This window comes from Cyanistes caeruleus, unplaced genomic scaffold (genome assembly GCF_971803275.1).
Source record: "Cyanistes caeruleus unplaced genomic scaffold, bCyaCae1.hap1.1 HAP1_SCAFFOLD_78, whole genome shotgun sequence".
NCBI lineage: Eukaryota > Metazoa > Chordata > Aves > Passeriformes > Paridae > Cyanistes > Cyanistes caeruleus.
Window position 1 is genome coordinate 2,261,355 of NW_028255889.1, and position 21,584 is coordinate 2,282,938.

At 54.7% G+C, this 21,584-nt stretch overlaps 2 protein-coding genes across 7 annotated transcripts; one reads left to right on the forward strand and one right to left on the reverse strand.

The window, feature by feature from the left end:
• The first annotated feature begins 3,522 nt into the window (after positions 1-3,522).
• On the forward strand, positions 3,523-11,837 carry LOC147646853 (maestro heat-like repeat-containing protein family member 7). 4 transcript variants are annotated; one of them, XM_086872838.1, is made up of 16 exons: positions 3,523-3,825; positions 4,017-4,158; positions 4,407-4,471; positions 4,581-5,225; positions 5,410-5,558; positions 5,816-5,963; positions 6,170-6,360; positions 6,443-6,580; positions 6,852-6,966; positions 7,139-7,276; positions 7,492-7,668; positions 7,788-7,943; positions 8,103-8,204; positions 9,220-9,322; positions 9,599-9,655; positions 9,955-10,392. In XM_086872838.1, the coding sequence occupies exons 2-15, from the start codon at positions 4,041-4,043 to the stop codon at positions 9,640-9,642; spliced, it is 2,289 nt and encodes a 762-aa protein (XP_086728964.1). In that variant the 5' UTR covers positions 3,523-3,825; positions 4,017-4,040; the 3' UTR covers positions 9,643-9,655; positions 9,955-10,392. The 4 variants fall into 4 exon arrangements, with proteins under 4 accessions (XP_086728964.1, XP_086728965.1, XP_086728967.1 ...); XM_086872839.1 differs by having other exon boundaries at positions 3,525-3,825; positions 10,219-10,392; XM_086872841.1 differs by lacking the exon at positions 9,955-10,392 and adding an exon at positions 10,508-11,837 and having other exon boundaries at positions 3,557-3,825.
• Positions 11,838-15,586: 3,749 nt separating this feature from the next.
• Positions 15,587-21,190, reverse strand: LOC147646854 (uncharacterized). Of its 3 annotated transcripts, XM_086872916.1 has the most exons (9): positions 20,964-21,185; positions 20,082-20,153; positions 19,808-19,879; positions 19,617-19,718; positions 18,702-19,164; positions 18,005-18,103; positions 17,453-17,560; positions 16,657-16,831; positions 15,587-16,128 (listed from the first exon to the last, which is right to left on the reverse strand). In XM_086872916.1, the coding sequence occupies exons 5-9, from the start codon at positions 18,757-18,759 to the stop codon at positions 15,885-15,887; spliced, it is 684 nt and encodes a 227-aa protein (XP_086729042.1). In that variant the 5' UTR covers positions 18,760-19,164; positions 19,617-19,718; positions 19,808-19,879; positions 20,082-20,153; positions 20,964-21,185; the 3' UTR covers positions 15,587-15,884. The 3 variants fall into 3 exon arrangements, 2 of the variants coding, with proteins under 2 accessions (XP_086729042.1, XP_086729043.1); XR_015281779.1 differs by adding an exon at positions 20,536-20,607 and having other exon boundaries at positions 17,453-19,164; positions 20,964-21,184; XM_086872917.1 differs by adding an exon at positions 20,536-20,607 and having other exon boundaries at positions 18,005-19,164; positions 19,617-19,879; positions 20,964-21,190.
• Between the last annotated feature and the right edge of the window lie 394 nt (positions 21,191-21,584).

Genomic DNA, 21,584 nt, shown 5'->3' on the forward strand with positions numbered 1-21,584 from the left:
AGCTACTATTGGTTAACACGTATTGTTTACATTCTTTTGCATGTACACCATGCCATTGTTTTTCTTTATTCTCGCTGTGCCAGGAGAATTTCAACGACAGTGCCTTTAATATTGTCACCTGAATTAAAAGCTGGGTTGTTCAGACAGGCTTTTACTAAAATATCATGCTTTTATTCTATTAAAGTATTTCCCTACATAGGGAATATACATACAGTAAATACAGGATATGTTATAATACACAGAGTCCTAAGACCTTTCTTTTGTTGCCCAGGGTGTGCAGGGCATACGGGAAGAGACGGAAATGGGTGCTTGTGCTCAGCAACCTGTCAGGGCATGCCGTGGTGCAGGGAAAATGGCCAGAAACCCTTGGCCTTTGGTGGTTCTGCTGAAGGCACAAGCCCTGTCCCATCCAGGAAGTGCCATCTGTGTCCTGCTGCCCGTGTGGTGCTGGCTGGGTTGCTGAGGGCTCCCAGGTGCCTCTTGATCCAGCTCCTCTGGAGCTCCTGTGGGGCTGCAGCGCTGCTGCTGGGCCAGGCTGGGGGAGACGCTGAGGGAACAGGGCACTGGGAGGCTGTAAATGGATGAGGGGCTGTGCAGGCCCAGACGGGACAAAACCGTGGGAAGGCGTGAGGGGGATGTGTGGAGGCTGGAGGCTCCAAGGGGACAGGAGGCCCCTGAGGGGCCGGGGTGGTGGGAAGACCTGAGGAATTGGGTGTCAGAGGCCATAAGCAGCCCCCGGGCAGCCGCCTTGTTCCTGACACCCGACTGCTCTGGTGCTTCCACAAAATGTCTTCCAGGCCTGCAGCAGAAGCCCTCGAGGCTGGGAAACCAGCCCTCCAGGAGGGTGGGGAAAGCCCAAGGTGCCCAGGCTGGGCTGGCTGGGGACATGGAGGGCAGGGGGGTGCTGCCAGGCCACAGCCACTGGGTGCCTCCAGGAAGGGGCAGTGCGCAGAGGCAGGGCTGGCCACCAGCCCAGGCCCTCACGGCTGCCCAGGCCACGGTGCTGTGACCGTGGCTCTCCTGACACAGAGCTCAGGGCCCACAGAGCTGCTGCCACCATGGGGAGGTTGGCGATGTCTCCTCGAGCAGGGCTGCAGAGTCGCTGCTGCTGAAGAGGCTCTGGAGCCACAGAAACAGCAGCAGAGTGGGCACAGGAACAGCAGCACCCCGAACGTCGGCACCTGCACAGTGAGGTGTCCGCAGCAGCCGGGTGCCAAACGGGGAGGCTGTGGGCACAGCTGCCTTTGGCTTGGCAAAAGGTTTCAGCAGAATTGGCCGCAATGGCTTTCTCTTCACTTGCAGCCTCACAGCAACACTGGGCAGCTTCAGCTGCAGCCTGTGCCCGTGACTGACTTGGATGGCCGTGCTTGAGGGTGGGCTCCCCTTTCACACTCAGGTGTCCCAAGGCAGCGGCATTGGTGCCATCGTGAGAGAGAGACACTGATGGGGTTCGAGCCTTGTGCTACACCTGTCCTCCCTCTCTTCTGTGAAGGCATCTTAATGACAGAGGCGTCAGCTCTGAAACTAAACCCTGGACTTGCTTAGAACAAAGGAAGAAGCAGCATGTGCTGAAAAAAAGCCGGGACTTACACAGCTCAGTTTTGCTCTCCACTTGGGGAACCACAGAATTCCAGAGCACTTTGTGTTGCAAAGAATCATAAACATCATCCAGTTCCAACCACCCTGCCATGGGCACAGGTGGTGTGCAGACACAACTGTCACTAGAACTGGAAGAACATTTCTCCATGTTTACCTTTTCTTCTCCTGGATTTCAAGCAAAGATGAAAAAATCATCTGGTGAATCACAAATGAATATTGTAGCTCACAGAATTAGGAGCAGGAGTCTCCAGTGGCCCATGGTGTGTCCATTCAACCATTGTTAGATTGTCCAGTTGGACTCAGCCTGGTGCAGCCTGAGCACAGGCACCAGGCTGGTCCATTTCAGCATCCCCAAGTCTTTGTGGTTCCCTGTGCACCCATTGCCTCCTGAATCCATTCTTGAATTCCCAGTTACTGCTGTGCAGGACATGAGAACACAGCAATAGCTTGTTTGGCTCATTCTTGTGTTCGCTGCTCCTGCCTAAAGTAATCATCAGGACTATATGCTGATGTAAAGATATAGCCAAACAGCAAAGATTTTTTCTGTAATGTCTAATACTAAAACCTTGTGTGACTGTTCACACTCTAAAATCCAGGGTGAAAATGACAGCTTTGGTATGGAAGAATCCTAGAAATTTTGACATGTGATTTTTCTAGTCAAGGATTTTAATGCCAATGCGGAAACTACAAAAATATTAAAACTTTTCATTTGCAACCCCTTTGAAATGGCATCAGCACACTTACAGGAGACAGGGTGTGACAGCAGGGACAGTACTTGGCAGTTCATGGCTTCAGATGTGGGAGATAAATATTTTGCCTGGGTTCAACCTGAAGTTCATGTTTTCCCAGGGTTTTGATTGACTGGTCATTGCAGGTAAATTTAATAAATGCAAAAGGATGTAAAAGCACAATTTCTGGAGAATGTGCACCTGGGAGAAAATTGGGAGAAAACCTTGAACACAGCCAGCAGGCTCTGGAAAAATTTTAAAAAGTTAAAAATTAAAAATAGATGTAGCTCTGTGATTGTCCAGGCAGGACTTTTTGTGTCTGGGGAAAATGTCTGCCTTGTACCAGCTGCACACAGAAAGACAGGCAGCAACTGAAGCCTTGAACATCAGAGAGTGGGCTAATGTTTCTCCCAGAAAAACAGACCGAAGATCAGACTGAAATGTGACAGTGCCTCCGTACAATCAAACCATCCTAGGAAACTCAGCAGCTGATGGTGTTTTTGTGCTACTGCAAACCCCTTCCATGGAAAACCTCATTCCAGGAAGGAGCAACATCATCTGACAGATAGCAAGTGGCCAGCAGTAGCTCCAGGAGCTTCCTGCAGGAAGGAGCCCAGCCCCCAATGCACATGGGCTTTGGCTGCCCTCTGGCACAGAAGCCCCCCAGGGGCACAGGTCTCTGGGGCAGGAGATGGGCACCAGCACTGCCAGGGCTCGGGTGGGGTGGCAGGTCTGCCTCGGTGGGGACTCTGCCACACCTGCTGATTTCAGTGCTGGCTGGGCCCCAGGGCTCAGAGCAGCATTCGTGCCCTGGCCCACACGTTCCTTGTCTGTGTCACACCTGCAAGTTTAGAATGGTCACCAGCCAGGACGTGTCCAAAAGAGGCCGTATCAGCTTCTGTGCAAGGCCCCGTGCCCTTCCATCTGTGGCTGCATCGGCAGCCCTGGGGCTCCTTCTGCTGCCCTGAGCCTGCAGGGCAGGGCAGCGTTTGCTGATGGTTTGAGGTGTTCCAAAAATCCTGTTGGGCTGTCTTAGACACTTTGGGCAAGGGATTCCTTCCAACCTGGGCCACTTATGGGGGGAGGGGGGCGGCCCCAGGGTAGAGGGCAGTGTGTGTAAGGGCCCTTTGTGACACGGCGCAGCACGGTCACCATAGGATGGAAATGGACAGGGTGTCAGAGGGCCCTTTGTGACACATGGTGACATAGGAGCTGGCGGTGACAGGGCCACACCACAGTGCTCGGTGCATGCGACAGGACAGGACGCGCCAGAGTGGTGCTGTGAGGAGCCCCCACACAGCACACTCATTTGTGTCTGACCTGGAGCTTTTCCGAGGCTTTACTCCCACAGGTGACCTTGTGGAAAGACTGCGAGACTCGGTGGCCGTGGCCTTCCCGAGGCTTTTCTTTTGCAGGTGTCTGCAAGGCCGGACTGTGGGACTTGGTAACCCAGAGCTTTCCTGAGGCATCTGCCATCCTTCTGGCCTGTGCCCTCAAGGTGAGACTGTGGGACTCGGTGACCAGAATCATTTAAGAGGAGTCTCCTGTCATTGTGGCAGGAGCCCTCAAGACCAGACTGCAGGACTTGCTGTCCTGTAGTCTTCCTGCAGCATCTCTACCGCAGGTGTCTTCAAGGCACAACTGCGGGCTTTGTTGACTCAGAGTTTTCCCAAGGCATCTCTCTTTAAGGTGCCCTCAAGGCCAGACTCTAGCATGGCAGGCAGATTCCTCAGCCTCTTCAAAGTGGTCAGGGGGAAAAGGAAGAAGGACACTGGAGCTGCTCCAGCACAACAGCCTGAAGAGCCGGAGCAGTTCCAGCCACTGCAGGATGGTGAGTGGCAGAGCTGGGCCACAGGGCTGATGGCTGCAGCCAGCTTGGCCCCATCCCATCCCACCTGCTTTGGACATGCCCACAGACAGAATGGAAGAGGGGCCAGGGCTGCCCCACCCCCCACAGCAGCCCTGCTCCATCCCCTGGCGCATCCCAGGGCTGTCCCTGCCTGGGGAGTGCACGGCTGGGCTGTGTTCTCCAGCCTCTCCCACAGCCCCTCAGCTCTGGCTGCACTCGCTCTTTGCCAGATGCAGCCATGGACCGGACCCAAGAGCAGGACCCCTCCCTTGGCCGCTTCCGCAGAACGCTGAAGGTACCTGCAGCCATCCCCACCTGGGCTGGGCCTGCTGTCACTGCTCAGCTGAGAACTGCACTTTTAGCACTCCATGGAACATGCCTAGCTTCTCTTTGTTCTCCTGCAGATGTTCCGGAGGTTTGTGCCCATTCAGCACAGAAAGAGCAGTACCACAGCAACTGAGAGCACAGCCAAGCCTGACTCTGGGCTGACCGAGCTCCAGGCAGAGCCTGATGTCAGCCCAGATTCATCTGAGCTCTCAGAAAAGTTTGACACCGGAGTGACTGAAAACTGGGAAGAGGCTTTTCTCATGTCAATGACTGAGGATGTGGCCACCACAGACACTATCAGTGGAGAGACTCAGGGCCTGACAAAGACTGAAACCAGCCCTGATTTGGCTGAGCACTCAGAAGATTCTGACAGTGCAATGAATGATCACAGGCCAAAGGCTGACATGGAAGTGACTGAGGACATGGCCATCACCAACTCCAGCACTGGTGTGGCCATCACAGACACTGTCAATGAAGAGACTCAGGGCACGACAAAGACTGAAACCAGCCCAGATTTGGCTGAGTGCTCAGAAGACTTTGACAGTGAAATGAATGATCACAGGGCAAAGGCTGACATGGAAGTGATTGAGGACGTGGCCACCACAAACGCCGACACTGGAGTGGCTCAGGACATCGCAAATACTGACACCATGCCAACTCCCACAGTTATTCATGCTCCCTCTACAGATTTCTTTGAGGAGAGAGGATTTGCTTCTCAGCAGGTACCCAGCCTGGGGCTAGGGCTGGAGGCCTCCCAGGGTTGTGTGCCCCCTCAAGCCATGGCCACTGGGCCCCCTCAGCCTTTCAGGCCAGCACAGTGTGGTGGGAAGGGAAGCACTTCTTGGGGGAAGCTGGGGAAGCTGATCCCTTTTACAGTGCTCCAAGTCTTTCCCATGCCTCCTCCAGGTGCCAGTCATGGTGAAAAACATTCACCAGAGTCTCACGTCCCATGTCACTGTGGGTGCCAGGCTGGCCACGAACATTCTGAAGCTGGCTGAAAAACACCCTGTTGATGTGGTGCTGACCCTCCTGCGCTGTGCCCCATCATGTGACAGGTATGGGGCCCACGTGCCTTGAGAGCTCAGGGCTCACCAGCCTTTAGGGCCCATTGCCCTGCACAGCCTGTCCAATGGGCTCTGCCCAACAGGCAGAGAGGTCCAGGAGCCTTGGGCCCCTCTGTTTCTCCAGGCTGCTGCCAATGTTCCCTCCCTGCCCCTCAGGGCACTGGGGCTTTGTCACTTGGGCTCCCACAGCTGCATAGGTCATGGTGCTATGACTGAGACACCCCTGATACAGAGCTCTGATCCCACAGAGCTGCTGCAATGATGTGGAGAACTATCGCCTCGTCGGGACCAACAATGAAGAAGGTGCTGGCAATACTGCTCTGTGTGATGGAGGATTGGCCTCTGCACAGCATGTGCACCTCCGATGGGGACAACAAGACTGTTTTTTCCCTGGCTGTGAGTTTATGGGCCCTTGCTCAGTCCCAGATCACCTCTCCAGCAGCTCTCCACCCTCTCCCTGCCTCTGCGAGCGCTGGGCTGAAACCTGGGCTAGGGGAAGGCTCAAGGGACACCGGGCCCGCTGCTCCCCCTGCGTCTCCCCTTGGGCCCTGCCCCATGGACACCTCAGCACTGAGCACTGTCTTTGGGTGCTTCTTTTGCAGGCAACTCTGGTGCTCTGGGTGATTATCCAAGTGCCTGAGTGCCACGAGGCCATGATCCTTTATTCCGCCCGCCTGTTTGTGGCTCTGCTGTTCCATGTTGTCATCACCACCCAGAAGATGCCACCAGTGGAAGTTGACATCTTCTGGAGAGCATGCCAGGAGGAACACCGCCTTCCCAGCAACCCCAACAGGTGCCAGTCCTCCTGTCCTTCCCATGCCTTTGTAGACACTGCCAGTTTTCCCAGTGTGACCTGGGCTTTGCTCTGCACACAGGTTTGCAGTGCAGGCCATGAAGGCTCTGCTCTGCTGTTTGCACTATGATAGTGAGTTGATGGCTATGGAGCGCAAGCGTGGCTGGGACACGCTGCTCTGTGCTGACACCCAGCACTATGCCGTGGGTCTGTTGGCCAGGTGAGACCCCCTTCTCCCCACTACCTCCAGCTTTTGTGCCCGGTGCCTGAGGTGTCCCCCACAGTCCCTGTGGTCCTGGGCCAGAGGGTCACTGAGAGATGGCTGAGCAGACTGGAAAAGGCCAGGAGAGGATGCCCAGAAGGAGCCACCTCCCAAAGTACCCACAGTCCCTCCAGGGATGCTGAGGAAAGACCAGACCTCAGTGAGTCATTCCTAGGAGAGGTTTGCCCTCCCCACCTCAGGGTCTTTGTGCCTTTTTCCCCGCTTCCAGGGAGATGCACGGTGCCTCCCTATCCTTATGTTCTGGGATTGCACTCCGCCTGCTCCGGCTGCTCAGCAGGGAGGAGCCATGCTGGGATCTGCCCTTCCTGCCATTCCTTGTGGAGGTGAGCTTGATGGCCAGCACTACCTCACTGACCTGCCTCTCAGCTCTCTGCCCTTGCATAGCCACAGCTGCCTGGGACGGTGCCTGCTCCCTGTGCCGCTGCCTGGACCCAGCCCTGTGTGGTTCCAGGCTCCTGCCAGCTGGGTCCCCTGTCACTGCCCTGTGCCTTTCAGGTCCTGGATTGCCTGGACTTGCGTGAACGTGGTGACAGCATCCTGGAGATCATGTCAATGCACCTGCAGAATGAGTGCAGGCAGAGGCGTCGCCTGGCGCTCAGAGGCCTCATGGTGCTCAGCAAGGATCCCTCGATGGTGAGGACAGGGCAGCAGCTGAAGCTGTGCTGGGGAAAGCAGCTCCTTGTGCTGGCTGGGCTTCAGGAGCTGAGGCAGCTGCTCCCAGCTCTCCTGCCTCACCTGCCTGAGTGCTTTGGGACAGCCCTTTGGCCTCTGGGCCCGGCGGCAGCAGAGTGGGGTTGCAGTGCCAGGGCCGTTCATGGCTTCTCATCACAGCCTTGTTTTCCACACAGGCCATAAGAATGTGCAGCCTGTCTCAAAGCCTTCTGGAGCTGCTGGGTGATGCAGACAGAGATGTGGTTGGCATGACCCTCCATGTGTTCACTAATATGCTCAAGAACAAAGACATTCTGATATCCAGTACCACTGCCCCAAAGCTGGCTGAGGCACTCCTGCTGCTCTTTGACCATGTAAGGCTCTGTACACGAGCACTGGCTGCCGTACAAAACTTTGTGCTTGACAGATATTTGGGCCTTCACCCAGGTGAGCCTGGAGTAATTGGTATTAAGTTCTTTTTCTCTTCCTTCAGGACCACAGCCATGTGCAGCTGCTCTCCCTTGACCTCTTCTTCAACATGATGGACTTGGTAATGGATGAGGGAAAAAAGCCCCTGGAGAAGATTTTGAGCCAGAGCCTGATTCCCCTCTTCATCCACTGCTATGATGAGAACCAGCATGTGGCGAAGGTCAGGTTTTGTGTGATGCTGGTGCATCCCTGGGAGGGGCATTGGCTTCCTCATGCCCTAGAACCTCCCGGGCTGCAGCCTCCTCTGGGCCCTGTCACTCAGACAAGAGTCCTGTGCCCTTGGCTGCATTGCCATCTCTGCATCTCTGCTGCTCTCCAGGCCTCTCGGGAAATGCTGATTCGTGTGGCTGAGTTCCTAAAGAGGAGGAATCTCAAGCAGCTGATGAAGAAGGAGCAGCTGTCGAACTTTGCAGAGTGTCTGGTAAGGACAGCCTAGAAGCCCCAGCCTCAGCCTGGAGAAGACCCTTGGCCCCAGCACTCAGTGTGTGGTGCTGGCATCTGTGCCCCTGCCCGGTGCCGCACCCAGGGGCGCCAGCCTGCGCCGCACACACCGCCCCCTTCCCTGGGCCGCACACGTTCTTCTCCAGGCTCCCGTGGCCCCGAGCCAGGTGCCAATGGAGCCCTTGGTATGCGGATAGAAAAACTCTATAACTCACAGAGTAGTTATGAGAGTAGGTATGAATTTATTCAGTGCTGAGGTGCATGGGGGATATCTCCTCCAAAAGCATGCACACCTTGGAGACTTGTTTCTCCCTTTTTATTCTCTACAAACCAGTGTTACACAGTATGCCTAATACATATTCATTTGCTAACCCTGCCTTTCCCTGCTTCATACTAAAATTAGTACCACGCCTATTTGCAGCTGCGCACTGCTCCTTGTTGTCACTCTGGTGGTCATCTGGGGGTCTTTAGGGCTGAAGTCAGCAATTTTCCTTCAGCTGAACTTTTCACCTTGTCTTTTTGTGCATGCTCCTTTCAGTTCTTTTGAACCCTCTCTTTCCATTTCTTGTGGCTTAGGGGTCCAAAAGAATCCAAGGAACCCCCCTCATCCTATGGTGCATTTATGCTTCCATCCTGTTTACGTATTCTAGCTCTTTATCTCATCCTGCAGTCTTTATTCTCTTCCTGCTCTTATGGGAGCAGTCAGCATTTCACACGGGTTTTGTAGCCCTTTCTTTTACTCAAGGCAATTTTTATAAATGATTCCTAATTCCTAATTTCTCTGTTTCACCCTGGCCCACTGGGGCTGTGGGCCGCGTCGGCACCGCGGCTCCCCAGGCAGCACCCGGCCCTCTGCCCCCTCCAGAGCCCGGCGCCAGCGGCTGCTGGCCGGGCCTCAGGGCTGGGCGGGCACGGGAGGCCGGGGCTGGCCGCAGGCAGTGCCCGACCGAGGGGCACAGCCCGCGCCAACCCTTCCCTCCTGCCGCTCTCTGCAGCTGGCACAGGACGAGAGGCGAGCAGCTGAGCACCTGCGCCGGGCCCTGCCGTACCTGCAGAGCCCTCAGGAGTCCCTGCGAGCGGCGGCCATCAGGTTCATCGGTGAGCCACGAACCTGGCTGGGCTCCCTCCCCGCCCCGCCGCAGCTCGGGCCCAGCCCCGGCTGCTGCCCCGGCATCCGGGCCCGGCGCCCTGGAGCCCCGGCTGCCCGCGGGGCTGCTGCCGGCCTCTGGCAGCCGTGCCCTTGGGCTGAGTCAGGATGCGGCAAGGGCCCGGGCTGAGCCCTGCCGGGGGCGGGAGGGCGTGTGGCCCCAGGGCTGGCAGCGCCGCTGGCAGGGAGCTGTGCCGCTGGGGCCCTGACAGGCTCTGTGTTCCCAGAGATGGTCGAGGTGCCAATGAGGGGTCAGCAGGAAGAGCTCTAGGCCTTCAGTAAGGGTGAGTGAGTGCTGTCCGTGGGGGCTGGCGGGGGGAGCTGCAGTCTCTGCCCTGGCCACTGAGGGCTTTGCTCCCTGTGTGGACAAGGGGTGGTGAGGGCAGAGCACAGAGAGATTTCAGGGACGTGGGGCGGGGGGTTTGGCGGGTGTGGATTCGTGACCAGGACCTTGCAGCTGATCCCGTTGGCCACTCTCCTCTTGTAACTGGCAAGAGCAGGCTGGGATGGCCTTGGCAGGACATTCTCCTAGGATTCCCACAGATGCGGGCTCTGATTGTGGCTCTGTTCCTCTCTCTTCCAGCCTTTTAAGCCCTGAGGAGGAATGACAGCCCTTCCCAGACAAACATAGTAGTTCAACTGATATTCAGTGAAAGAGCTGCAGAAGTACACTCATCTGCTGGCTCAGAAGAAACAGTGTTCATTTAAGACCTCCAGATACCATGGAAGATGAGAACACCTTGACACCAGAAGAGACCAGCTGGAGCTCCAGGCACAGCTAATGATTGACACAGCTGAGCCTGTGGGAAGCTCATGTGGCTTCAGGCCTCTCCCTGCCTGTAGATAGTTCCCTCCCTGCAGCCCTCAGACACTGCCCACTCCTTCTTTTTCCCTTCCACTCTTCCTCCCTTTTGACAGCTCCATGCCCCCAGCCCTCAGACTGTGCCACCCCCTTTTTTGCCTCTCAGCTCATCCCTTTGCTTTGCCTTCCAGCAATAAACAGTTTGGCTTTTTCACTTAACCTGCATCTATGTGGAGCTGAAGGGTCACAATTCTGGAGTTCTGTGACACAAATCCTGAGCCCTGAGACACACGGGCCCCTCCTGCTGTTCTCTTCTGCACTGTGTTTTGTTTAGAGATGCAGCGGAACGAGCGCAGATCAGGCTGGATAGGTGCCTGTGCTGAAGGTCCAGTTCCACAACATTGTGGAGTTAAAGGTCTTGCTGAGCACCCTGAGCCTTGGATTTTGGAAGAGCCAAGCTGAGTATGTCCTGAACCCCACTGTGTGGGGTTCTGTGTCAAGCATCCACAGACAGCAAAGGAGCTTAGAATGCCTGAGGCTTTCAAGAATAGCTTCCTGAAAGCACAGTAATGCTCCATCCCTGCTCAGGATCAGGAAGAGGGCAGAACCAGAGAGCATCTGGGCTTAACAGGGAGCTGTGGGTGTGTCTAAGAGCAAATGAAGCAGCAGCACAGTGGCCGAGACTCGGACGCACAACCGTGCCGGCGTCCGGAGCGCTGTCAGGCAGTGCCGGGATCCCGGCCTTGGTTCTGGGCCCCACAACTGAGGAACTGCAGCCCCTGCCTCAGAGCCTGTCAGAAAGCCAAGCAAGTGAGACCAGAGGGAGGGCATCCTTCCAGTCTCTCTTGGGCATGGCCACAAAACAGCTCCTGCTCCTTCTTCCTCCGCCTCTGTTTGGGCTCTGCTGTTACAAATGGAGACAAGTTTAGACAAGTTCTGCCTTTGTCTCAGCTTTGTGGCAGCAGCTCATTTTGAGGCAGCCTGCACCCCAAATGTCACTCATTCACAAGTTCTTAAGAATGGCTGATTTGGTTTATTATAAAATTAATTCTTTATTGAATTGACAAAGGATTAACAGACATCAGACTTTAAACAGACCACTTAGTACATAGGACAAAACAAAAAGAGCTACTACTAGATCAAAAATACAGTGGACAATAAAGGGTACCTTGTTATAAATCCATGTTGCGATACTGGCTTTTGCAAGTATTAAGATGAATGCTGTATGTTCTATGCTTTTGCAATGTCTTTTTCTCCTGCTAGCAAGTTTTAGGCATAGGTCAAGAAGAATTTTGGACGTTAGGGCAATGTCCTGTCTGTGCAAAGCAAGATAACCTCCAGGAAACAAATGATGGGGCCCAGGCTGCTATCAACACTGACCACCTGCAGAAGAAGGAAGCCCAGCCCAAATAAAAATGTGCTAAAGGGAAATAAAATCTGTAAGACACATGCTCTAAAAAGGCAGATTCAGGGCGTAGACATGAAAAATACTTTTTGGAAAAATATGAATATGCATTAAAACCCCCCAGCAGAATGGGAGTGTTCCAAAGATATCAGGTGTGTTCCTGGCAACGCACCAGGATACCCCAGCTGTTTTAACCCTTTGCTTTATTGTCTTTGTCTCCTAATTGTCTTTTTGTTTATATTAAACCTTTTATAATTTATTAAGTGAGTGAACCTCGTTTTTCACAATAGGAAGGAGTTCTTCACAGAAAGGCTGATTGGGAATTGGAATGGGCTGGCCAGAGGGGAGGTGGTGGAGTCACTGTGTCTCTCCAGTGGTGTGGGGGAGTAACATCAATCTCTGTGCAATAACTGATTTTGCTTTAAAACAATTGCTTCAAAATTGCTTCCTGTTCCACCGTGAGTGTCTGTGCTGGTTTGTATTAGTTGATAGTTGGTGAGGAGGGAAGAAGCCACCCATGCAAATGCTTTTTCTAGGAGGGGGCTGCTAAGAGCTTCCTCTGTGCTTAGCAAAACCAATAGCTGGCTGGCTCTGAGAATTGACAACCTATGAAACCATTTAGAAGCTGGATTCTCCTCTGTGAAATCCACATTTTAAAGACAGTCAAGCCGAGGAAAGCTCTCTGTTGTTTCCAGCTGTGAAGAGTTAACTGGGTGCTGGTCAGGCTGGCCCTGCTCCACCCTGGCCTGCACCGAGCCGGGCTCCGCCAGGCCCCCTTCACCACGGCCCGCGTGGCCCCAGCGGCTGCCGGGCACAGGGAGGGGAAGCCATCGGCCCGCAGCTGAAATTGAAGGAAGCAGGGGCCTGGACCAGCCATGCAGGCAGAACAGCCATGACTGTTCTGGCCGGGCCCCCTGAGATCTTTGCACAGCTCCAGGGCAGCCTGAAATTCATCACTGTGACTGCTTTTGGACCAGGCAAAAACCATCATGATCATCTGCAGGCCTGGGTGAGATATTAACTCTTTCAGTGCACAGATGAGACCTGCAGACCTCGATCCTCCCCTTGGGTGAGAGAAAAGGACAGAGTGAGGACATGTAGAAGACAACATGAAGACGCCAAAGTCAGTAAAGAAGGAGTCAAGTCCCAGATGAAAGGAGAATGAGGAGATGCCTTAGTATTGGGGCTGAAAGTTCTTTTGGTAAGGCCATGGACATGGACTATGATACACTAAAATATCCCCTTTAATTCATTAGAAAATATGGAAAGATGGAGTGTTCAAACTCTAAACATGGGCAGAGGCCTGTAAGAAACGGTCCAGTTTCCCTCATCTGCCTCATAACCATTGCAAGAACAGAGATCGAGACCCTGAAGACACCAAGGGACTTTGTGCAGGGGTTCTGGCCTGGTTGAGGTGGAAGCTTGCCAGGTGATTGTTTGCAGGAGTGCTTGCTGTGCTGTCAAGGTACACTGCCTTCATTCCTGCTGGTGAGCAGGGACTTGTAAGGAGCGGCCTGTTCTGTACCTTACACCTGCTTCCCAGAGCAAGGGGTCTCATCAAAATAGCCGAGGAATTTCCCCACCTCTTGGCCAGCTGCCCCTTGCTTTGAAACAGACTGTAAAAATGACTTTTCCAAGTTACTTTCTTTGAGAGAGATGTCTCCATGGAAGAAGACACCGGCGACCCTGTCTTGTCCGTTGGTAGCTATAACCCCACCCCCCCCCTTTTTTCTCCTTGCATTTTGCCTCTTTATCCCTCTCTCCCTCTCTCTCTCCCTGTCCTCTATCGCATCACCCTTGTTGCTGGCACTAAAATAAAGACGCATTACTGCTGATGTGATTTAAACTGAAATCCTTTGGTGTCCTTTTTGCAATCTGAGATCAAACGAACCTCTCATGACTCCCACTTGTGTTAGCGGATCGTGACACTCGGGAGCGGGGTGACCCAAGGTGCGGCTTAGAGCAAATGCTCCACGGCACGAGGATATTGGTAGGCGCACGGTGGAGACAAGGATGAGGAGGAGATCTCCAGTATGGGTTCCAAAGGCTTTTACTCCACTGCAGCATCCAGGGACTGAAGACCAAGAACACAACTAAGTGTGGGTTTTTATATGGGGGAGGCCAGAGGGAGGGCACAAAATTTTAACCAATAGGAAGAAACTATGGGAGGAGTGGAAGGTTCCATTCAACAATACAATAGGGGAAACAAGGGGAGCAGAGTGGGTCACATGGGCCAGTGGGGAATTGGAGATTAGGGGATTTCCAGAGGGGCGGTTCAGGTAGGAGGCTGGCCTAAGGGAAGACTGACAAATGGGTGTAATGACAGATGGGGAACATGAGAAAACAGGGGCTGGGCTTGAGGCAGGTTGGATTGATAGGTGGGTAGGAGGATACAAACTAGGAGCAAACCAATGACTTAGGGGAATAATTGGAGAAACCATTCAAACAAAGCAGACATCACAACAATAGAACTGTTAACCATTACAGGAGGTGGCATCTTCAAGAGGCGGTGGCATGTGAGTGAGCTCTTGCCACATTGACACTCATTGTTCTACGTGGAAAGGGACATTGAGAACTTGCCTCCAGCATTCTCCATGGATCTCAAACTGTCATGTGCCAGGGCTTCCAGATAATCCATGTTCTGATATCAATCTAGACGGGAGCACAGATCAGAAGCCTTTCCATGGTGCCCCCAGTGGAGCCGCGTCCGCCTTTGTCTGTCAGGAAAAGGGATGCGGGAAAAGTGGGCAGGTGCCACCCTGCTCTATTTGTGTGCCAGGCCTGAGCCTCAAGTGTTTCTGGTTTCTTAGCTAATTTCTCCCTGGCTCCTCTTTAATACGAGCAAGAGAATAGCATTGCACAGTCCAGTTTGACAAATAAGGCTTGTGCACAACTGAGTGCTTCCACTAAATTAAGAACCCAATGTGCTTGAAAGCCGACCTTCTGTTTGCTCAGGCCTCCTCACCTCTGTAGATGAGGTGACTTTATGCTGCTGGTATGTGGGTTTTAGGAGTATGTGGGTTTTTATCTGTGGTAGAGGTGAGGAAGTGTTGAACTCATTCCAATGAGCTGGCCAAAGCAATGACTTTAGTGTCTCTTTGGCTGGGAAGTAGCACTAGCCTTGTTGAACACAGCAGCACGAGCAGGGCTCCTCCAGCAGCAGGGACACACCATGAACCAGGAGGGGACCGTGGCACCGGAGGGGACTGTGGCACCAGAGGGGACTGTGGCACCAGAGGGGACCGTGGCACCGGAGGGGACCGTGGCACCAGAGGGGACCGTGGCACCAGCCGTGCCAAAGGCCTGAAAAGGGTGGCAAAGTCAGGTGGTGCTGCCTGGCTGCATGAACAGCTCAGGCAGGGCGTGGTGAGGAGCCAGATCTGGGGGCCATCCAAGGAGTCCTGTCAAGAGCAAATGGTTCTAATATTCTCTCGGGGAAAAAAAAGGGGCAATCTTTAGAGTGAACTGAAGTGCTAATAAATATTTGCTCACATATGGTGGGGTTTCTCTGCAAATGGGCTTTGATGGGAAATTTCTGACCACATTTAGTTTTGCTCTGTAAGTTGAGCACCTGAGTAGCTTTGTTGAGGAATGGAGAATTGTTTGTAGCTCAGTATTTTCTCAGGAGGAGCCTTACATTTTAGCACAGGAGGAAGGTAAGGCAAAGGTTTAAAAGCTTTCCCCTCCTGAAGTGACACACTTTCTGAGGAGTCTGAGGAGAATTCCCCTCAGCCTCTGCCAGGGCTGTTTGCCTCCTCTGCAGGCTCAGGATTCTGGGAGTTCCAGGAGCCTCAGGTGACACGGTATTTTCCTCTGAATATTTCTTGTTGTGCAGTATACAGGGAGAATATTTTGTGTGAGATTCTCCTCTGGGCTTTGAGGTGAATCTCAGTAATTCTGTTGATTTTCATGTCCAGATGAACTTTTTGTAGATAGGAAGGAAAAGGGAAGAGGCACCATGGAAAATTAATTGCTCAAAATTTGAGTGGCCCAACCACATTAAAAATGAAGTCTAAACTGAAGAAATCTTTTATTTTTATTTTTTTTTTCCTTGGTAGGTGGGGTAAAACATGAAGTGTAAATAAATAAAGTTCTTTGTAAAGGTTCAGCCAGCACCCAGCTGTATGAAAATCAAAAGGGATAAGACAGGGCATGGGAAGAATCTTCAGCCCTTCCCACTAAAGGTAAAAGAGTAGGAAAAGTGCCTCTGGCTGTTACCCACAGGTAATGTGTTATTTGAAGCCAAGAGCAGATGCCCCAAGCTGCTGGTGGCCCAAGCCCTGCCATGGCTGTCCCACTTTCAGTCCTAGCTGGACCAGGGTGGCTGGCTCGGGAGGGGAGGAGGTGGGGGAATCTCAGGGGGCTTCCTCTTCACAGCCAGGCTGGGGGGCCGTGGGGGAGGCACGGAGTGCTGGTGCTCTGCTTTCCAGGTCGACTCCTGCTTCTGAGGCCACATCTGAGAGCTGTCGAACGAGGCAGTCTCTGGGCTCCCTGGGGGCAAGGGAGAATCACACCTTCTTGGCTGGTATGCTGGAGCTGCAGCAGGGTGACTGTGGAGAGAGGAGGTGGCTGAGGCCCCCAGCTGCCATGGGCACTCAGGGACCCTCCTGCACAGCAGGGCCCAGAGCGGCCAAGGCTCCCCAGCACGGCTGGAGCTGCTGGCACAGCTTGGCCCAGCTGGACAGCTGCCCCTCAAGGCCCCAAGCAAGCAGGGGATGGCTCTGGGCAGGGTCCTTGGCCAGGAGCGGGCCCCAGAGCACCTCTGCTTTTCAAGGGCAATCTCGTCCCCGCTCTTTCTCCTGCTCACCTTGCTTTGCCTCTGCCCGCTGCTCCTGGGGCTGCTCTTGGCCAGGCAGCCTCAGTGGGAGCCAGCACTGGCTGCAGCCCCAGCGGGCTCCCCAGGACAAGGCCCAGCAATTAAGAGGCCAATGAAAGGCCTGGGCAGCAGCAGAACTCTCAGCAGAGTTATTTGGGCAACCACTGACTACCCACAAGTGCACAGCAGCCTCACTGGGAATGTTTCCTGACTATGAGCAGCCTTTCAAGAAGCTGGAGGGTGGAGATGAACAACAACTTACTGTTTCTTGTCCTTCCACCACCGGAATCCAACATAGCACAGGACCATGGAAAGTGGCACTGTGAACAGTGTCACTGCTGTGCCTATCATGCAGGACTTGCGCACATCCTGCGGGCAGAACACTCTTGGGGTGCTCGGTGGATTCTCAGCATTTATACTGGACTTGCCAAGCGCATCTGTGGGAGCAATGGGCAGTGTGAGCCTGTGCTGTGCTCCATTGCTGAGCTGGCAGCACACTGGATATGGCCAGGACATTCTCTGTTTCCCCCAGAGCTGGGGCCTGCAGGCACCTTGCCACCCCTTGGCACAGGCTGTGCCACCCAACAAAGCCCAGAAGGCCGAGAGCAGAGCCCAGGACAGCACAGCTGCTTGGGCAGTGGCTCCTTCCAGGGACATGGGCCAAACCCATCCCTGAGCAGCCACTGCCACCCCTGACCCTCCCTGCTCTGTGACAGCTCCCCCAGCCCAAGGGGACAGAGCTAGGCCCTGTAAGGGGCCAGTGCATCCTCTGCCCAGTTGGGAGCCAGGGCTGGCTGTGGCCCTGGGCTCACGGCAGGGCTCCCACTCTGGGCTGCTCCTGTGTCTTGGGCCTCTGGATGCTTAGGGCCAGCTCCAGGAGCAGCTGCTGGGGGAGAGATGTTGGTGCACAAGTCCCGATTCCCAGGGGCTGGGAATGAGCTCCAGAGGCCTGGAAGCCGCGGCACCTCCAGCTTTGGCTGCTGCCAGGCCATGCAGGCCTTGAGGGAAGAGCTGCTGGCACACAGCCCTGCCGAGGGAGAGCCCAGCACAGCAATTACCTCCTGTGCCTGGGCCTGGCATCTCCTCCTTTCCTGCATCAGGAGATGGCACAGGGCCATTCCTTCCTCTAGCATATGCCATCATCTGCACAAACATCTGCTCCAGCACTTGAGAAAGGAAAAAGGACAGCTGGATAAGATAGAACTGTTCACCATTAGGGGAGGTGGTATCTTCAGGAGGCAATACTTGTCAAAGTCATGGATAAGGGTCAGGAAAATATCCAGGTTATTGGGGCTGGGCCAGGGCCCTCCCTCCTCCAAACAGCCGCTACACCTGATCTAGCCCAAGACCAGGAAATATCAGGGGATCTCAGGGTGTGCATGGCCCATGCTGCAGTTTGGGCTCCCTGTCATCTGATGCCAAATGCCTTCCTAGAGGGACTGGGGAGAAGCTGCAGCCAGGCCAGGCTGGGAAACAGCCCTGCAGGCCATGAAAGCAGCAGTGGGGCAGCAAGGCTGCCATGGATCCCTTCCTGCTGTGCCGGGCACGGCGTGTCCAGATGTGCCCCTGGCTGCTGAGTGTCAGGAGAAGGCTGAGGGACATGAACCCACCACGGCGTCTCTCCAGATCACTCAGCATCCTGTCCAGAAGTTGGGATGCCTCCAGGGAATTTTTGTCTTCTATCTCTTTGTTCTTCCATCTTGGAGGACCTTAATGGAAAGTAGTTCCATTTCTCCATCAGTCCAGAGTAGCAGTGAGTGTACCTGGGTGACTGGTGCCCTCCAAGGCACTCCCTCCTCTCTGCCTTCCACTCAGGGGCAGGAGCAGGGGGACAAGGTGCCTGCAGTGGGCCCAAACTGGGATAGAAGAAGCCCCTTGCATTGCAGTCAGGGGAGAAAGGCCTCCCTGGAGCTGCCAGCAGCTCTGAACTGCACCCCAGGCAGGTCCAGGGCTTGGCAGCAGCAACAGGAGCAGCTCAGTCTCCCTGGGGCTGGCAAAGGAGCCACACAAGGCACAGCCCTGGGGCACAGCCCTGGGCCCGGCCCCTTCCTCTCTGATCTTCCTTGTAGCTGCACAGAGCACACGGAAGGAGACACTGGCATTGCACAGTGGAAGAAGATTGATAGTTAAATGCTCCTTCCTCCCACTGACAGCAATGCTGTGGGATCACTCAGGGCTCCAGAACGGAGCAGAGCGAGGGTTCCAGAATCCATCAGCCTTCAGATTCTTAAGGGAAATGGCATGAGAGTGAGCTCTTCCCACACTCACACTGATAATTCTGTGCAGAAATGGACATAGAGAACTTGCCTCCAGCATTCTCCATGGGTCTCAAACCATTATGTGCCAGGGCTTTCAGATGCTCCATGTCACCATCCCAATCTAGAAGGGAGCACAGATCAGAACCATTCCATGGTGAGCTGGGACCCCTTTCTGCCTTAGGGAACTGGGCACTTCAAGGGGGTAAGGGAAGGCCATGGGAGCCAGATGTCAATGGACATGGCCAAAGCTGCAGAGGGGCCTGGGGAGCTCCGGGCTGGCCCTGGACGCTCTCAACACCTTTTCCATGCTCTGTGCAACATCCCTGAAAGGCAGGCACTGCCAAGCAGCAGATATTTACAGCTCAAGCCTCAGCAGGGTTCAGGCCCAGAGGCACAGCAATTACCTCCTGGGGCTGTGCCTGGCATGGCCTCCCTTCCTGCAGCAGAGGCTGCCCAGGAGCCACTGCTTCCTCCGGGAAACGCTGCCTTCAGCACAGCCTTTGGGTTCATCTCTGGAGAAAGGAAAAGTGATAGCTGGATTGGATGGAACCATTCCTCTTTCAGGGAAGTGGTGTCATCATGATGCAATACTAGTCGAGGTCATGCATAAGGATTAGGAAATCATATAAACTTATGGGATTGGCCAGAGCCCTCCCTCCTCCAAACAGCCCCTACACCTGATCTAGCCCAAGACCAGGAAATTTCAGGGGATCTCAGGATGTGCATGGCCCATGCTGCAGTTTGGGCTCCCTGTCAGCTGATGCCAAATGCCTTCCTGCAGAGGCTGGGGAGAAGCTGCAGCCAGGCCAGGCTGGGAAACAGCCCTGCAGGCCATGAAAGCAGCAGTGGGGCAGCAAGGCTGCCATGGATCCCTTCCTGCCGTGCTGGGCACGGTGTGACCAGATGTGCAGAGAAAGCCCCCGGCTGCTGAGTGTCAGGAGAAGGCTGAGGGACATGGACCCACCTTGTCCTCCCTGCAGCATTTCCTTCAGCATTTGCTGCATGGTATTGGATGGCTCATGGGGTTTCCGGTGTCCTGTACCTTTGTTCTTTCCTCTTGGAGGACCTTATAAAAAAATATATATCCATTTCCCAGGAATAGATCCTAAAAAATCAGGGTTCAGCTTGTGGGATCAGCAAGGACACAATACTCACCCCTGCGACGGGAGCTGGGCTTGCGTGCAGCATCCAGCCCAGGAGCCTGGAAAGTCCTCCCTGCAGACACACCTGTAACTCAACAGCCACAGAAGCTTCTGTCATGTCTGCTGATCTGCAAAGGCAGCACTGAGCTGCAGGAGCGGTGAGGGGATCACGCAGGGCGAGGGCACACACGTGCACAGCTCTGTCCTGGCACCTTCAGCGATGCTGCCCTGGCTGAGCTTTGGGCTCTGAGCTGGCAGCTCTCCCAGGGGGAAAGGCCTTGACCTACCCTCACCATCTCCCAGAGCCTCAGTCCTGGATGTGGGTTGGGAAGCCAGATCACCTTCACCAAGAGGCTTGGCTGCAAAGAAAGGCAGGACAGAAGAGTTCCCATGGCACTGTAGAAGATCCTCAGGCTCCCTGGGGCTGGCAAAGGAGCCACACGAGGCCCAGCCCCGGGGCACAGCCCTGGGCCCGGCCCCTTCCTCTCTGATCTTCCTTGTAGCTGCACAGAGCACACGGAAGGAGACACGAGCATTGCACATGGGAAGAAGATTGATAGTTAAATGCTCCTTCCTCCCACTGACAGCAATGCTGTGGGATCACTCAGGGCTCCAGAACGGAGCAGAGCGAGGGTTCCAGAATCCATCAGCCTTCAGATTCTTAAGTGAAGTGGCACGTGAGTAAGTTCTTGCCACATTGACACTGATTATACTGAGCGGAAAGGGACATTGAGAACTTGCCTCCAGCATTCTCCATGGGTCTCAAACCGTCATGTCCCGGGGCTTCCAGATGCCCCATGTCACCATCCCAGTCTAGAAGGGAGCACAGATCAGAACCATTCCATGGTGAGCTGGGACCCCTTTCTGCCTTAGGGAACTGGGCACTGCAAGGGGGTCAGGTAAGGCCATGGGAGCCAGATGTCAATGGACATGGCCAAAGATGCAGAGGGGCCTGGGGAGCTCTAGGCTGGCTCTGGTCACTCTCCACCCTCTTTGCAGGCCCTGTGCAAAATTCCTGGAGAGGCAGCAGGACCAGCCCAGGGGCTCTGGGGACTCTCTCCCTCCCACAGAGGAAACCCTCCCTGAAGCCCTGCGGAAAACCATCCCCAATGCTTCCCAGGGAGAAGGAAGTGCTGTCTCAGGAAAGGGAAGCCAGGCCCTGGGCTCACCTGCTCCCTGTGCTTGCCATGGAGCAGCCTGGGCAGCCCTGTCAGGCAGGGCCACTGCCAGGAGGAGCAGGAGGATGAGGTGCAGAGCAAAGGCCATGGTGCCTTGCCCACTGCCAGTCCTGCAGCTCTTGCTGCCACCACTGTCCTGACACCGCTGTCCCAATGTCAGCACCGCTGCTGCCGCCGCCGCTGCTGCCACAACAGTCGTGGTCAAGGACTGACTGCTTGGTCCTTGTGGTGCTGTGCAACCACGGGGCTCTGGGACCTCTGTGACCTCAGAGCCTGCTGTCACCTCAGCCTGCTGTCACCCCAGAGACTGCTGTGACCTCATGGCCTTGGCTGTACCCCCTGAGTGTTCTCCCCTCTGTACTCCAATCTGTACAGGACTGATTGTAAATCTTTGACTTCATCAAAGGGTCATTGCCAAACAAAACCTTGGTTTTGCCTGCTGACATTGCTGGTCATGTTCTGTCCCATGAGATGCTCTTGGTGGTTGCCTCTTTTCCTGGGCATGGCACTGGAGGAGGTCCAGGCCCAGGTGATGCCACTGAAGGAAATGTGCCCTCAGCCCAGGGACACTCAACACAGACTCCCCCAGCCCCTCGGGGCCCCGCTGCTGGT